The sequence below is a fragment of the Erpetoichthys calabaricus genome, chromosome 15, assembly GCF_900747795.2.
Source record: "Erpetoichthys calabaricus chromosome 15, fErpCal1.3, whole genome shotgun sequence".
In the NCBI taxonomy this organism is placed as follows: domain Eukaryota; kingdom Metazoa; phylum Chordata; class Cladistia; order Polypteriformes; family Polypteridae; genus Erpetoichthys; species Erpetoichthys calabaricus.
Window position 1 is genome coordinate 90,808,667 of NC_041408.2, and position 17,431 is coordinate 90,826,097.

Consider the following 17,431-nt stretch of genomic DNA (forward strand, 5'->3'; position numbering starts at 1 on the left):
GTCTTAAGGTATGAGCCGCATCCGATTTTAAAGGCAAACAGAAGAAAACTTCAGGAGGGTTTACAGGGGATGCACTTCACCAAGAGGGGCAAATTAAAGCTGGAGTGGCATTAAAAAGTTTGACATGCCATTGTTTTATGGTGACAGAGCTGTTCCCTGCAGATGAGGTTATGCCAGCCACTCAGAGTGCACCTTGGCCTGTTATATGGCCATTGCTCAACCTGCAGAGAAACGCTGAGCACTTTACTCTCTTGCTCTACAGACATTTTTTACTATGCATCCAACTATTTTATTCTTACTTTTACTACTTTCACTCTTTTTGTTTTAATGTTAAGTGTTATTTTATTATGCAATTTGAGGGGGCTCAGAGACCAAGAAGTTCATTACAGGTAATGATGTTCAATTGTGTTATCTGTATGCGATAATACACTTGAAATGATCCGAAAATTAGGAATTGATCCCAGGCACCATATACAGATCCTTTTGAAAGTATTCGGACCCCTTCTCTCTTAAAACATTCTCTTATGTTACAGTCTTGTACCAAAATCACTTACATTCATTGTTCCCCATGTCCAACATCACTCAATACCCCAGAATGACAAAGTAAATAAAGGATTTTAAGAATATTTGCAAATGTATTAAAAACTAGCTGTGGTACCCTCTAAGATGTGTGGAAATCTAAGTATTTAAGGTAGACCTCAGCAAGGCATCATGCAATTCACATGTCTCTGTTATATGTCTTTGGGTATGGCATTCATAAAATAAGTGTTAATGTTTGTGATGTGCCATCTGTTAGAATGACAAATGAGACTCATTTTATTACTAAAAATGTTTGTGATGTACCACTTGTTGGAATAACAAATGCAATACACAGGTCTCTGTTATATGTCTTTGGGTATGGCATTCATAAAAGCAGTGTTAATGTTTGTGATGTGTCATCTGTTAGAATGACAAATGAGACTCATTTTATTACTAAAAATGTTTGTGATGCACCAATTGTTGGAATAACAAATGCAATGCACATGTCTCTGTTTTATGTATTTGGGTATGACATTCATAAAAGCAATGGTAATGGTTGTGATGTGCCATCTGTTGGAATAACAGAGACATAGCAACCAGATGAACATACAGACACTTCACCTTTTACTTAATGGAAACATGATTTTATAAAAGTTTGTAAATTTATTAAAAATTAAAGAACTGAAATCTCACAATGACACTGTGGGGGCTCAGGGACAACCCATTCCATTGGTCATCATTGAGATGTTTCTGCACCTTGTTTGGAGTCCACCTGTGGTCAATTCTGTGGACGGACTGTGAAAGACACACACCTGTCTATGGAAGGGCCCAGAGTTAAGCACAAAGCAAGCCATGAGGTCCAAGGATTGTGTCGATGCACAGATCTGGCGAAGGCTAGAAGGTAATATTTGCAGCATTGAAACTTCCTAAGAGCCTCCATAATTCTTGAATGGAAAATGTTTGGAACAACCATGACCCTTCCTACATCTGACCACCCAGCCAAATTGAGCATTCATGGGAAAAGTGAGTTGACCAAAAACCTAAAGGTCATTCGGCCTGAGCTCCAGGGAACCTGTGTGAAGATGGGAGAAACTGCTAGAATTTTATTACAACATGTATTACATGGACAGAGCTGTGCTTCCCATCTAAGATGTGCTGAAATCAAAGTTATCAACCATAGAACTCAGTGTTAATGATTGCAGTGCACTATCTATTAGAATGTATTATGTAATGCATGTTGTAATGAAATTCAATGCATGTGTCATTCCAACAGATGGCAGATAAGAAACATTTGTAGTAACAAAATGCATTGTAGTTGTCACTCCAACAGATGGAGCATCACAAACATTAACACTGCTTTATAAGTCCCACACCATATGGCATTTTACAGAGACATACACATTGCATTTGTCATTCCAACAGATGGTGCATCAAAACATTAACACTGTTTTTATGAATCCCAAACCAAATGGCATATTACACAGTCGCATACATTGCATTTGTCATTCCAACAGATGGAGCATCACAAACATTAACACTGTTTTTATGAATCCCATACCAAATGGCATATTACAGAGACATATACATTGCATTTGTCTTTTAAACAGATGGTACATCACAAACCTTAACACTGCTTTTATGAATCCCACGCCAAATGGCATATTACAGAGACTCATACATTGCATTTGTTATTCCAACAGATGGTGCATCAAAACATTAACACTGTTTTTATGAATGCCATACCAAATGGCATATTATAGAGACACATAGATTGCATTTGTCATTCCAACAGATAGAGCATCACAAACATTAAAACTACTTTTATGAAACACACACCAAATGGCATATTACAGAGACAAATACATTGCATTTGTCTTTCCAACAGATGGAGCACCACAAACATTAACACTGCCTTTATGAATCCCATACCAAATGGCATATTACAAAGACACATACATTGCATGGTGTGCTGCAAATGTTAATGCTGTGTTATACGTTGATTACTTAGATTTCCACCCATTTTAGATAGTTAACACTGCTAGTTTTTAAAATAATTTTGCAGAAATTCCTGAAATCCTTTATTTACTTGATCATTCTGGTGTATTGAGTGTTGTTTGACGAGAGAAAAGAAAAAGAATGTAAATGATTTTAGCACAGGGCTGCGACAGAACAACAGGTGTAAAAAATGAAGGAGTCTGAATACTTTCATAAGACACTCTTAATGTTATGGACTCAGTCTCACTGCTTTTCTGATCTATTATTGATTCTTTTTATGATCCTGAGCTGTGTTCACACTGCTTGAATATTAAAGTAACTACACTCTTGGGGATTTGTAATTCTCTTTGCATAAAAATGTTACACACCCAAATCTATGGAACTGCCTAAGATAATTCTTGAATACTTGCTTTTGTTTTTTTCACTTACATCGTCATGTCATTTTCTAATTTCTGCTAAATCCAGACCGGGGTGGCAGAGGGGTGCAGGAGCCTTACCCAGCTAGCACAGGGTGCAAGGCAGGAGCAAACCCTGGACGGGATGCCAGTCCATCTCAGTCCCCTTCTATTCTTTATCTCAATTATTTTTTTCATTACCGTCTAATACTTTTGTTCCATGTGCATCTCCAGTAGTTAATCCACGTGAACGTGTGATGATTCGGGGTCATTGCCTGGTAATATTTGCAGATTTCCTTTCCACTGCAGCGCCAGTTTGCTCAGACGGCTGACTACATTTGGCATTCAAGAAGGAAAGCGGGGAGACGGACGGCATCTGGCTTCCATGTGGCCATTATCTTGTACACTTAGCCAAAAGCAAATATTATATATTCCAAGGAACATGGTTTTCCATAAGCAATTAGAAATATACTTTGTGGTGTCTTAAGAAAATCAGAAATAATCAAGTTCTTGAATTAATTTACATCTTTAAAGCGTTCTACTTGCTCTCCTCATTTTGGGGTTCTTTTGATGTTGTTCTTATTTTTGAACTGTAATAGCCGACTTCCTCTGGTAGGCTATCTGCTCAAAGGTATTTGTTATTTAAGTGTGCGCCAGTATTCCTTATTGCAGCAACAGATTCATTCATATTATTTGATTAAAAGTGGAAAATTGCATGTTGGGAATTATTGAGAGAAATTTTCTGCGGAAGAAAAAATGTAACATCTAATTACTGTAAATGTGTTTATTTTTTCAGGGAGACAAAGGAAGTCAAGGAGAAAAAGGAAACCAGGTAATTATGAATGGAACAAGTTTGACGATGTCAGCATGGCGGAGCATTCAGGTGCATTCGGCGACTAATTTGATGCGCCCACTCGGCCCGACGTTTGACTCACTTGCATTGGGACCATAAAGTTTGAGAAACACAGGAGTAAGGAAGGAGGTGCGGGCCAAACGTGTAAGAATATGCCATGTGGAGCGGTGCCTTCCTTAGAGGTGACATAGCAGCGGCTCCACCTTTTGGGAGTTCCAGCAACAGAAAACTAGGAATGTATCCTTTAAGAACAGATATCCATCCATCAATTTATCCATTTATAATAATGAAAATAAAGATAGATAGATAGATAGATAGATAGATAGATAGATAGATAGATAGATAGATAGATAGATAGATAGATAGATAGATAGATAGATAGATAGATAGATAGATACTTTATTAATCCCAAGGGGAAATTCACATACTCCAGCAGCACCTTACTGATACAAAAAACAATATTAAATTAAAGATTGATAATAATGCAGGTAAAAAACAGACAACATCTTTGTATAATGTTAATGTTAATATAATAATATAATGTTAATGTAGTGCATAAACATTAGTAGGAACAGTCTATATTAAATGGCAAGGGACCTTGACCTCATTCTGTTTCTTGTCTTAATTTTTTTTTGTCAAAAATATTTTTAATCCCAAGGGGAAATAAACATAACCCAGTGAACAACTCCTAGCTATAACATAACATATAGGCCTTTCCCCAGGCAGCCTTACCCCATAAATCAACAGGTAGGCTTCAGTCTACACAGGCCTAAAACATGAGAAGGGCCCTTAACGTTAAAATTACTCCAAGCGGCTGCACAATGCCTGACCCTGCACTCTGACCTGCAAAGAAAAATTTCCCTTGGGGATTAATAAGGTATATCCAAAATCAAAAATCATAAATAAATATAACAATAATTACATAAAAACAACATGAAAAAACAACATGTAAAAACAATAATACTTAAAATTTAACAGAAATATGTATAATAATGAAAATAAACATAAACCAGAGAACAACTCCTGGCTATAACATAACATATAGGCCTTTCCCCAGGCAGCCTTACCCCAAAAATTAACAGGCAGGCTTCAGCCTACAAAGGCCTGAAACAGGACCCAGGCTTTTAAAGTTTAAAATATATTGTTAAAATGCCCATAGACTTAAAAAACAAAACTTCCCAACAAAGGAGAGAAACTGTCAAACTTCTGGCTTGAGAGATAGGCCCAAAACAAAACTCTCAATACATGCAGAACATTTTTTGAATTTTCCTAGAGTTGGCCATCTGCTGCGGGTTGAAAGCATAAGAATTTGCCGTGAGGGTCAGCGCCTCCCTCAGAGGTGACAGAACGATGACTCCACCTTTTGGGAGTTCCAGCCACAGAAAACAAGGCATGTATCCTTTAAAAACAGATATCCATCCATCCATCTTCCAAAACTACTTTATCCTGAGCAGGGTCACAGGGAAACAATCCCAGCAAGCATTGGGTGCAAGGCAGGAACAACACCTGGATGGAGTGCCAGCCCACCGTAGGGTGAATACACAAACACGGATACACACATACTACATGAGCAGGGCCCTTAACCTGAAAACTGCACCAGGGGGCTGCACAATGGCTGACGCTGCACTCTGACCTGCAAGGTCATAAGAAAAGACAATTTCCCCTTGCGGATTAATAAGGTATATCCAAAATCCCAAATCATACATAATAAACAAAACAAAAAAACATGTAAAAACACTAATACTTAAAATTGAACAGAAACAACATATTAATGAAAATAAACATAAACCAGGGAACAACTCCTTGCTATAACATAACATATAGGCCTTTCCCCAGGCAGCCTTACCCCAAAAATCAACAGGCAGGCTTCAGCCTACACAGAACTAAAACAGGACCCAGGCTTTTAAAGCTTAAAATATATTTTGAAAATGTCAAAAGTCTAAAAAAACTAAAACTTCCCAACAAAGGAGAGAAACTGTCAAAGTTCTGGCTTGAGAAATAGGCCCAAAACAAAACTTTCAATACATGAACAACCTTTTTTGAATTTTCCTAGAGTTGGCCATCTGGTGTGGGTTGAATGCATAAGAATTTGCGATGAGGGGCAGCGCCTCCCTCGGAGGTGACATAACGGTGGCTCCAGCTTGTGGGAGTTCCATCCACAGAAAACAAGGCATGTATCCTTTAAAAATAGATATCCATCCATCCATTCATCCATCTTCCAAAACCACTTTATCCTGAGCAGGGTCACGGGGAAACAATCCCAGCAAGCATTGGGTGCAAGGCAGGAACAACACCTGGATGGAGTGCCAGCCCAACGTAGGGCGAATACACAAACATGGATACACACATACTACATGAGCAGGGCCCTTAACCTGAAAACTGCACCGGGGGCTGCACAATGGCTGACGCTGCACTCTGACCTGCAAGGGTCATAAGAAAAGACAATTTCCCCTTGGAGATTAATAAGGTATATCAAAAATCATAAAAAATAAACAAATATAATAATATTAACAAAAATTACATAAAAATTAAACAAAAAAACATGTAAAAACAATAATACTTAAAATTTAACAGAAATGACATAATAATGAAAATAAACATAAACCAGGGAACAACTCCTGGCTATAACGTAACATATAGGCCTTTCCCCAGGCAGCCTTACCCCAAAAATCAACAGGCAGGCTTCAGCCTACAAAGGCCTAAAACAGGACCCAAGATTTTAAGCTTAAAATATATTTTTAAAAAGTCTAAAAAATCAAGACTTCCCAACAAAGGAGAGGAACTGTCAAACATCTGGCATGAGAGACATGCCCATAACAAAACTCTCAATACACAAAGAAAATTTTTTGAATTTTCCTAGAGTTGGCCATCTGGTGCGGGTTGAATGCGTAAGAATTTGCCATGAAGAGCAGCGCCTCCCTCGGAGGTGACATAACGGTGGCTCCACCTTTTGGGAGTTCCAGACACAGAAAACAAGGCATGTATCCTTTAAGAACAGATATCCATCCATCCATTCATCCATCTTCCAAAACCACTTTATCCTGAGTAGAGTCACAGGGAAACAATCCCAGCAAGCATTGGGTGCAAGGCAGGAACAACACCTGGACGGAATACCAGCCCACCACAGGGTGAATACACAGACACGGATACACACATACTACATGAGCAGGGCCCTTAACCTGAAAATTGCACCAGGGGGCTGCACAATGACTGACACTGCACCCTGACCTGCAAAGGTCATAAGAAAAGACAATTTTCCCTTGGGGATTAATAAGGTATATCCAAAATCAAAAATGATAAATAATAAATAAATATAACAATATGAACAAAAATTACATAAAAACAAAATAAAAAAAAACATGTAAAAACAATCTTCTTCTTTTGGCTGCTCTTGTTAGGGGTTACCGCAGTGGATCATCTTTTTCCATCTCTTCCCCTCCTTGTCATCTTGTTCTGTCACCCCCATCACCTTCATGTCCTCTCTCACCACATCCATAAACCTTCTCTTAGGCCTTCTCCTTCTCCTCTTACCTGGCAGCTCTATCCTTAGCACCTTTCTCCCAATATACTCAACATCTCTCCTCTGCACATGTCCAAACCAACACAATCTTGCCTCTCTGACTTTTTCTCCCAACTGTCCACCTAAGTTGACCCTTTAATTTACTTGTTTAAATCCTATCCATCATTGTCACACCCAATGCAAAAAATTAACAGAAGCAAGTATAATAATGAAAATAAACATAAACCAGGGAACAACTCCTGGCTATAAAATAACATATAGGCCTTTCCCCAGGCAGCCTTACCCCAAAAATCAACAGGCAGGCTTCAGCCTACACAGGCCTAAAACATGAGCAGGGCCCTTAGCATGAAAATTACTCCATGGTGGCTGCACAATGCCTGACCCTGCACTCTGACCTGCAAAGGTCAAAAGAAAAGACAATTTTCCTTTGGGGATTAATAAGGTATATCCAAAATCATAAATAAATATAACAATATAAAATAATTACATAAAAACAACATGAAAAAAACATGTAAAAAATAATACTTAAAATTTAACAGAAGCAAGTATAATAATGAAAATAAACATAAACCAGGGAACAACTCCTGGCTATAACATAACATATAGGCCTTTCCTCAGGCATCCTTACCCCAAAAATCAACAGGCAGGCTTCAGCCTACACAGGCCTAAAACATGAGCAGGGCCCTTAACATGAAAATTACTCCAGGGGGCTGCACAATGCCTGACCCTGCAATCTGACCTGCAAAGGGCATAAGAAAAGACAATTTTCCCTTGGGGATTAATAAGGTATATCCAAAATCATAAATAAATATAACAATATAAAATAATTACATAAAAACAACATGAAAAAAACATGTAAAAACAATAATACTTAAAATTTAACAGAAGCAAGTATAATAATGAAAATAAACATAAACCAGGGAACAACTCCTGGCTATAACATAACATGTAGGCCTTTCCTCAGGCAGCCTTACCCCAAAAATCAACAGGCAGGCTTCGGCCTACAAAGGCCTAAAACAAGATCCAGGATTTTAAAGCTTAAAATATATTTTTAAAAAAGTCTATAAAAAAACCCAAAACTTCCCAATAAAGGAGAGGAACTGTTAAACTTCTGGCTTGAGAGACAGGCCCAATACAAAACTCTCAATACACAAAGAAATTTTTTTGAATTTTCCTAGAGTTGGCCATCTTGTGAGGGTTGAATGCATCAGAATTTGCCATGTAGATCAGCGCCTCCCTTTGGAGGTGACGGGACCAGAAGAGTCTTGATCAGTGAGTTGATCAAAAACCCAATGGTCATTCTAACTGAGCTTCAGAAGACCTCTGCTGAGTTGAGAGCTCCTATCAAAACGAGGACCACTTCAGCAGCTCCCCATCAATTAGATGCCTATGACTGTCTGCTTGGAGTTTTCCAAATTGAATTCAACGGACTCTGGGACCATGCGGAAAAAGACGGTCTGGTCTAATGTGAGAAAAATGGAATTCTTTGTGGAGAACTTCAAGCAGTGTGTCTGGTGAGGGTGAAGCATATCTCATCATCACCTGCCCAGTACCATCCCTATGGTGAAGCATGATGGGGGCAGCATCATGCTATTGAGATGCAGGGACAGGAAGACTGGTCAGAACTGAGGGAAGGATGAAGGCAGCCAAATTCAGAGAGGTCCTTGAAGGAAACCTGCTCCAAAGTGCATGCAACCTCAGAGTGGGACAATAGTTCACCTTTTACCATGACAATGACCCAAGACAACACTGGAGTGAATATGGCACTAGTCTCTGAGTGTCCCAATCAAAGCCCTCACTTAAACTCCAGAGAGACCTGAAGATGTCAGTTTGAAGATGCTTCTCATGCAGTCTAATGGAGCGTGAAGGGATCTGCCAAGAAGAATGGGATCAGCTGCCCAAATCCTGGTGTCCAAAGCTTTTGTAGGGACTTAGCCAAGAAAACATGAAGCTGGAATTGCTGCCAAAGGGTCTTCTGCAAAGTACTGAATGAAGGGTCTGAATGCTTCTATGAAGGAGAGATTTCAGTTTTTGATTTGTAATAAATTTGCAAACCTTTCTAAAAATATGTTTTTACTTTGTCGTGATGGGTTACTGAGTTAAGATTGAGGGGCAAAAGTAGCAAATTTATCCATTTAACATAAAATGTACAACACAGTAAAGTGTGCAGAAAGTACAGGGGTCTGGACACTTTCTAAATATGGCAACTGCGTCAGTTCTGGCACACAGGACAAAATTGTCAAATGTGTGACATCTGAAGCGTCACAAACCCGACTGAAATGACAGCCTCCTCTCTTCAGATAACATTGTTTTAGGAGACGGAGGCTTTTTGTGAATGTCTGCAGATCAGACTGTGTTGCCTACATTAGTCAGCCATCTCCCCTGCTACTAAATCACTACATCAAACAAGTTGAGGCTGAAGGATGTGGGAAAAAATGATGAATCTCGAATTTTCTCTATTGATACAACATGCAAGCAATGAATGAAAGACAAACTCTGTGGAAAGCAATGGCACGGTTCATTCTGGCAGAAAGAAGATGTATAAACATTAAAGTTTTATTATCAGATTTCCAAGTACTGTAATAAACCAACCGAAAACTAAAGCATATTTTTTTTTTTGCTGATTGTGCGATGCGTACTGAAACAAAGAAACCAATTTCTGGCACAGCTTTCTTGGACCAAACAAAATCCACAGAGAATATGATGGATGAGTGGAAATAAGGAGAAGGTGCTTCTTAAAGAAAAATCCAGAAAATGATGTTTTGTAATGTCTTACTCCATATAGTTTATAATGATGGCCAAGAAAAACGCTTTCATGGAGAATGGAGATAAACTTTCTGACATAATGGGCATCAATGGAGACCAATGCTGGACCACGACAGGAAATAGACATGCAACCAAATTTCAGTCAGCACATTTATATGCACACACGAAACTGGAATAATGTGTGTAACCCTTTTAAGGCAGAAACCTTAGACCTCATTTATAAATCTTGCTTACACACAAAAAGAGACTTGAAATGTGAATACACAATTTCCCACGCAAACGTCAAGACTTATAAAAGGAAAATTGACAGGGGAGCGTGCGTCTATACACAACAACTCTGAACCCATCAATATATAACATTTCGGAGAAACTGGGAAATGGCAACACTCTTGATTAAGTAGGGAAACACAGCCACATCTGATAAATGACGACTCGTGCACATAATAATTCATACACCCAAGGTGTTATCATAACACAAATGACACATATGTTTAGGAAGTCACTGCGCACTGGAGAGAATCCGAAGGACTGGAAAATGGCAAATATCATCCCATTATAGAAAAAGGGTGACAGGGCAGATCCAAGTAACTATAGGCCAGTAAGCTTAACATGCATCACAGGAAAATTAATGGAAGGAATTATTAAGGGGGGGGGCGGCACGGTGGCGCAGTGGGTAGTGCTGCTGCCTCGCAGTTGGGAGACCTGGGGACCTGGGTTCGCCTCCTTGCGTGGAGTTTGCATGTTCTCCCCGTGTCTGCGTGGGTTTCCTCCCACAGTCCAAAGACATGCAGGTTAGGTGGATTGGCGATCCTAAATTGTCCCTGGTGTGTGCTTGGTGTGTTTGTGTGTGTCCTGTGGTGGGTTGGCACCCTGCCCGGGATTGGTTCCTGCCTTGTGCCCTGTGTTGGCTGGGATTGGCTCCAGCAGACCCCCGTGTCCCTGTGTTCGGATTCAGCGGGTTGGAAACTGGATGGATGGATGGAATTATTAAGGAGAAGATTGAGCAACACCTGGCAAGGACAGGAGTTATTAGGAACAGTCAGCGTGGGCTCACATAGAAATCTATGTCTGTTAACCCAGTTTCTCACAGACCAGTAACCTGCTTTCACTAACCAGAATAATGGTCTATGTGACATTTTTGAAAATACAAATGTACACACGCTGAATGTACCAAATTTCATGAGCCTGGAACAGGGGAGAGTCCCGAGGCTTTGGAAAACATCTTGCATCACCCCAGTCCCAAAGGTATCACGTCCCAGTGAGCTGAATGACTTCTGGCCTGTCTCTCTGACATCACATGTGATGAAGACCATGGAGCGGCTGCTGCTTCACCACCTGAGGCCACAGGTCCATCACGCCCTCGACTCTCTGCAGTTCGCATACCAGGAGAAGGTGGGAGCGGAGGATGTCATCATCTACATGCTACACCGATCCCTCTCCCACTTGGACAGAGGCAGTACTGCAGTAAGAATTATGTTTCTGGACTTCTCTAGCGCCTTCAACACCATCCAACCTCTGCTCCTTAGGGACAAGCTGACAGAGTAGATTCATACCTGGTGGTGTGGATCGTGGACTATCTTACAGACAGACTTCAGTATGTGCGTCTCGGGAACTGCAGGTCTGACATTGTGGTCAGCAGCACAGGAGTGCCGCAGGGGACTATACTTTCTCCAGTCCTGTTCAGCCTATATACATCGGACTTCCAATACAACTCGGAGTCCTGCCACGTGCAAAAGTTCGCTGACGACACTGCTATCGTGGGCTGTATCAGGAGTGGGCAGGAGGAGGAGTATAGGAACCTAATCAAGGACTTTGTTAAATGGTGTGACTCAAACCACCTACACCTGAACACCAGCAAAACCAAGGAGCTGGTGGTGGATTTTAGGAGGCCCAGACCCCTCATGGACCCCGTGATCATCAAAGGTGACTGTGTGCAGATGGTGCAGACCTATAAATACCTGGGAGTGCAGCTGGATGATAAATTGGACTGGACTGCCAATACTGATGCCCTGTGCAAGAGAGGAAAGAGCCGACTATACTTCCTTAGAGGGCTGGCGTCCTTCAACATCTGTAATAAGATGCTGCAGATGTTCTATCAGATGGTTGTGGCGAGCGCCCTCTTCTACGCGGTGGTGTGCTGGGGAGGTAGCATAACGAAGAGGGATGCCTCACGCATGGACAAACTGGTGTGGAAGGCAGGCTTCTATTGTAGGCACGGAGCTGGACAGTTTGACATCCATGGCAGAGCGACGGGCGCTGAGCAGACTCCTGTCAATCATGGAGAATCCACTGCATCCACTGAACAGGATCATCTCCAGACAGAGGAGCAGCTTCAGCGACAGACTGCTGTCACCGTCCTGCTCCACTGACAGACTGAGGAGATCGTTCTTCCACCACACTATGAGACTCTTCAATTCCACCCGGGGGGGTAAACGTTAACATTATACAAAGTTATTGTCTGTTATACCCGCCATGCCCTCTCCACCTTGCACTTTTTAACATGCACTGTGTTTTTATCACTCTTTACTGTAATATTGTTTTTTTTATCAGTATGCTGCTGGGATTAATGAAGTATCTATCTATCTATCTATCTATCTATCTATCTATCTATCTATCTATCTATCTATCTATCTATCTATCTATCTATCTATCTATCTATCTATCTATCTATCGATTCAGAATATTAGAACTAAGAAATGCAGCCTTGTATTGTGTATCGTATGACATTAACACAGGACAAAAATGAAACCCAAAGTGAAAAACTATGTACTTGCACTTTCACAAAACCGACATTCACCATCTGCGCAATGATGTTTACGTGGAAGCTGTCGGCGCACAACAAAGTGAACGTTGTGCCTGAAAGTGGGCTGGGACCACAGGTTAGGTGTTTCACATACAAACACTTCATTTAGTGAGTCTTATTGTAACATTTGTATCATAAATGCACCACTGCACCTCCAGGCTTGTTTTCGAATTGATCAGGACTGCCATTTGCACAGCTGCAGCATCAGACGTCACCACAGGTCTAAACCAGCGGTTTGTGGACGGAGGTTTATGGGCAGAATGTTAGTTACTTGGTGTATTTCATTGTGTATTAATGTCCTGTAGATGATAAATCTCAGCATTTTTGAGGATTTTCTTAGAGGGCAGAACTGAATTTATTTTGGTAAAATACTAAGAGATTTGAGGTCATCTCGGAAATTAGGAAGATGCCGCTGTACAATTTATTAGCATGTAATATTGTGTTTTTACAAGTCACTTAACACTTTACTGAAAAGCATTCAAGAATAGTTTGGGGTACCCTATCACTTCTAACCTTTTAATTTATTCTTTTTTTTTTAATTTTCCTTCAAGATGAAAGAAGATAATTCTGTTAGAACTATCAACGTGGGATTTTCAACAGACACTATCACATACTTAGGGTCTTTATTGACCCGGCGTATATATTTATATTTAATCCATCCATCCATCCATTATCCAACCCGCTATATCCTAACTACAGGGTCACGGGGGTCTGCTGGAGCCAATCCCAGCCAACACAGGGCGCAAGGCAGGAAACAAACCCCAGGCAGGACACACACACACACACACACCAAGCACACACTAGGGACAATTTAGAATCGCCAGTCCATCTAATCTGCATGTCTTTGTACTGTGGGAGGAAACCGGAGCACCCGGAGGAAACCCATGCAGACACGGGGACAACATGCAGACTCCATGCAGGGAGGACATGGGAAGCGAACCACAGGTCTCCTAACTGTGAGGCAGCAGCGTTACCCACTGCGCCACCGTGCCTATTTATATTTAAATTATGTCAAAATAACCAAAATTGTCTAAACTTTTGCTGAAACCTTTTCTCTAAATTTTACCTACATCTACTAATTAACAGTTAACTAATAACTAATACTTACATGTACTAATTAACATACCACATGTCTAATGTTGCTGGAGTGCAGATGTTTTATGTTAATATTTCAGATTATTTTTTTTTTTTATATATATATATAATATATTATTATATTTTATTTTATACTAGCCACCCCTGTGTTTCTGCCCACGTAGAAGTGAAACATGCCAGTGAGGAGGACTCTGCCTGGCTCCCCACTCCTGACTTCACGCTTCCTTCTCCCCTCGGCCCACAGCCTCTTTCTTGGATTCACACTTATAAAACTGCTCCTCCAAGCGAACTATGATTCTTAGTGTGATGAGAAAAGTCGCAAAATCAACCGGAATGTTCAAGCAAATTATAGAAAAAAACCTGATCTATATCCATGAATTAGTTCTCTCGTGAAAAGCGGACAAACATACAGATGTTGGATTTTATATATAGAGAGATTTTTTCTCCACCAGGAGGCACTCTCTTGGAGCAGTTTTAGCCATAGGATCAAATCACAACTGTGTGCTAAGAAGCACCTCTGAGGGTCTTTTCTGCCAACTGCTATCAGGCAATTCAATGCTTCTCCCCAATGTACTTGTTAAATTTATTTATTTATTTAGTGGTTGACTGACTGACTGTATCATCTGTCCTGTGAGTCTGTATCCTTCTTTTTACCACACTTCTTTTAACTTCACCTGTTTGTTGTCTGGTATGAATCTTGTAATCGATATTTAACCCACTTCCTATTGTCCAAATGACTTGAAATTTTAGATAGATAGATAGATCTTTATTGTCATTGTCACTTTTACAAAGGAACAACGAAATTGAAGGTGCAATCAACTCAGTGTGAGGAATAAAAGTTAAAAAGACATAAAGACAAGTAGAGAGAAAATAATAACAAACCGAATAGTAATAAATATACAAATTGCACTTGTTGACTTAAGGTCTATATTGCACATTGGTAGAATAATATGGAGCAGTTTTATTCTGAGTTCAGGGCCATGATTGCTTTCGGATAAAAGCTGTTTTTAAGGCGGTTTGTCCTAGTTTTCATAGCTCTGTATCTCTTGCCCAATGGCAAAAGCTGGAAGAGGCAATGACCGGGATGTGATGAGTCCTGTGAAATGTCTATTGCTTTTTTGTGGCTTCGGGATGTGTAGATTTGTTCCAGAGTGGGGAGGGTACAACTAATTGTTCTCTCTGCTATCCTGACGACCCTGTGGAGCACTTTCTTTACTGAGGAAGTGCAGCTGCCGTACCACACACACAGTCCGTACGTGAGCACACTCTCAATGGAACAATGATAAAAAGCAAGGAGTAGATTTTTTGGGGAGATGGTTCTTTCTGAGAATTCTCAGAAAATACAGTCTCTGCTGCGCCTTCTTTAGCAGCTCCTTGGTGTTGGCACTCCAGGTCAGGTCATCCTCCAGCTCCATACCTAGAAACCTGAACACCGGGACCCTCTCCACACAGACCCCGCCAATGATGAGTGGCTGGATGTCAGTTTTGTTTTTCCTAAAGTCAATAACAAGCTCCTTTGTTTTTTTGTTGTTGAGGAGCAGGTTATTGACTGTGCACCACTCTGACAGTCGCTCCACCTCGTCCCTGTATGCTAGCTCACCCTCCTTGCCCGAGATGAGTCCAACCACAGTCGTGTCATCCGCAAACTTTATAATCTTGTTGCTATGGCAAGTGGGGACACACTCACTTCCGATGACAATACATGAATCAATAATCACTTTCACTAATTGATCAATGAATCCATGTTAATTAAGAAATGAAATTTTCATATGAAGAATAGTTCAAGATTTCACCAATAGATGGCGCTAGTAGCAGATAGAAATATTAAAGGAAGTGTTAAAATATTGATTACAAAATTATACTTAAACAAACCCAAGACTAAAAAGTTGAAAATAATATATATATTAAAAAAATACTTTTTAAAAACCAAGCTTATATTAAATTAAAAATGTACTAAAAAGTAAAAAATAAGTGTCTCATGCATCACTCTTAAAATAAAAGTGTGGGTGCTTTCATCATTCAATAAAATCTTAGCAAAAGCGCCCACACTTTTATTTTATGAGTGTTGAGTAATTAAGTAATACTTGATGTGGAAAAAAATGAATTTGTTTACATTAAACATACACTTACATATAAATATATGGTGGGTCTCTAAAGGCCCTACATATGTAATAGTGCTTGTTGAAAGTGCCATGTATACAAGACTTAAGGATTTTGCAGTCTGCTCATATCAATTACATTCTGTTTGACTATGTGAGGCAAGTGCTGTGGTGATCACATATTCATATTCATCACATTTGAGGTTTAATATGTTTGTCACTTTAATGCACATTATTAAAACATCTTGGTGGTATGAATTATTATGTGCACGAACCATCATGTATCTGATTTGGCCGCATTTCCCTACTTTATCAAGGGTGTTGCCATTTCCCATAGAATTTTAGCACTAGGCTGCAACATAACAAAATGCAAAAAAAGTACAATGGGGGTCTGAGTTCTTTCTGAAGACGCTATAAAGGCTGTTTATTTTGGAAAATGCTGCTAGATGAATGATCTTTCTGTTCCCCTCCTTATCCTCTCACGGTACACAAATCAATAGAAATTCTTTCTTTTGAATGTCTTTCAGGGTGCCATGGGCGTCAAGGGAGAGATGGGGAGGCCTGGAGCACAGGTGAATATTTGATTTTTTTTTTAAAAATTATTTACAGTAAGAAGAAAAGAGTTCAGATTTGTTCATGTTCTTTCGTAATACTGGTGAATTATTTGGATTTCAATGCAAAAAAACAAAACGCTTATTGTGTCTGGCAGTGGACTGGACGTGTCCCGTTCCACCATCTGACTCAAACATGGACTCACCGGCGAGTTTTTCATTTTCTTTTGTAGCAATGGAAAAGACTAACACAGAGACTAATTGAATGAAAGTATCCCTTACAAAAATGAAATGTCAAATGTATTTTGGAAAAATATATTTCTAGCAACATAAATATATATTTTAAAACATATTAAAATGTTCTTCAAGGAAAAATATGTTACAATTTTCAGTAGTACACTTTAATATAAGTGAAAAGTATCATTATTGTTATTATATTGTATGTAAATTATTGACATTTTTGTTTATTGCAATGTATTTCTTAATATTTTTTTAAATACAAAGAATAATATACTCACACATATACAGTCATATGAAAAAGTTTGGGAACCCCTCTTAATTCTTTGGATTTTTGTTTCTCATTGGCTGAGCTTTCAAAGTAGCAACTTGGCCCCTGAAGCAGTAGCAGGAGCAGATCGTTTTGGAGCCATGACGTAGGGCTTGACTACGCACAAAGATAAACACAAAAGAGCACAAAAGTTAACTCTTTACACAGCGAAACACGTTGATGCTGAATGAGCGAGATGAGACTTTCTGGTTAATGCAGCAGAATCGAATTTGGCGCACCGTCGCTGAGCCAATCAGCACACAGGAACTTAACTGCGTGCTGTGATTG

The 17,431-nt window shown here is 39.8% G+C and overlaps 1 protein-coding gene across 1 annotated transcript in view; it reads left to right on the forward strand.

Annotated features, from left to right (window-relative positions):
- col21a1 (collagen, type XXI, alpha 1) overlaps window positions 1-17,431 on the forward strand; it is a 212,475-nt gene that overhangs the window by 168,424 nt on the left and 26,620 nt on the right. The window contains exons 23-24 of the mRNA XM_028820544.2: window positions 3,706-3,741; window positions 16,573-16,617. Of these exons, the coding sequence (XP_028676377.1) occupies window positions 3,706-3,741; window positions 16,573-16,617 (81 nt within the window). The remainder of the gene's footprint in view (window positions 1-3,705; window positions 3,742-16,572; window positions 16,618-17,431) is intronic.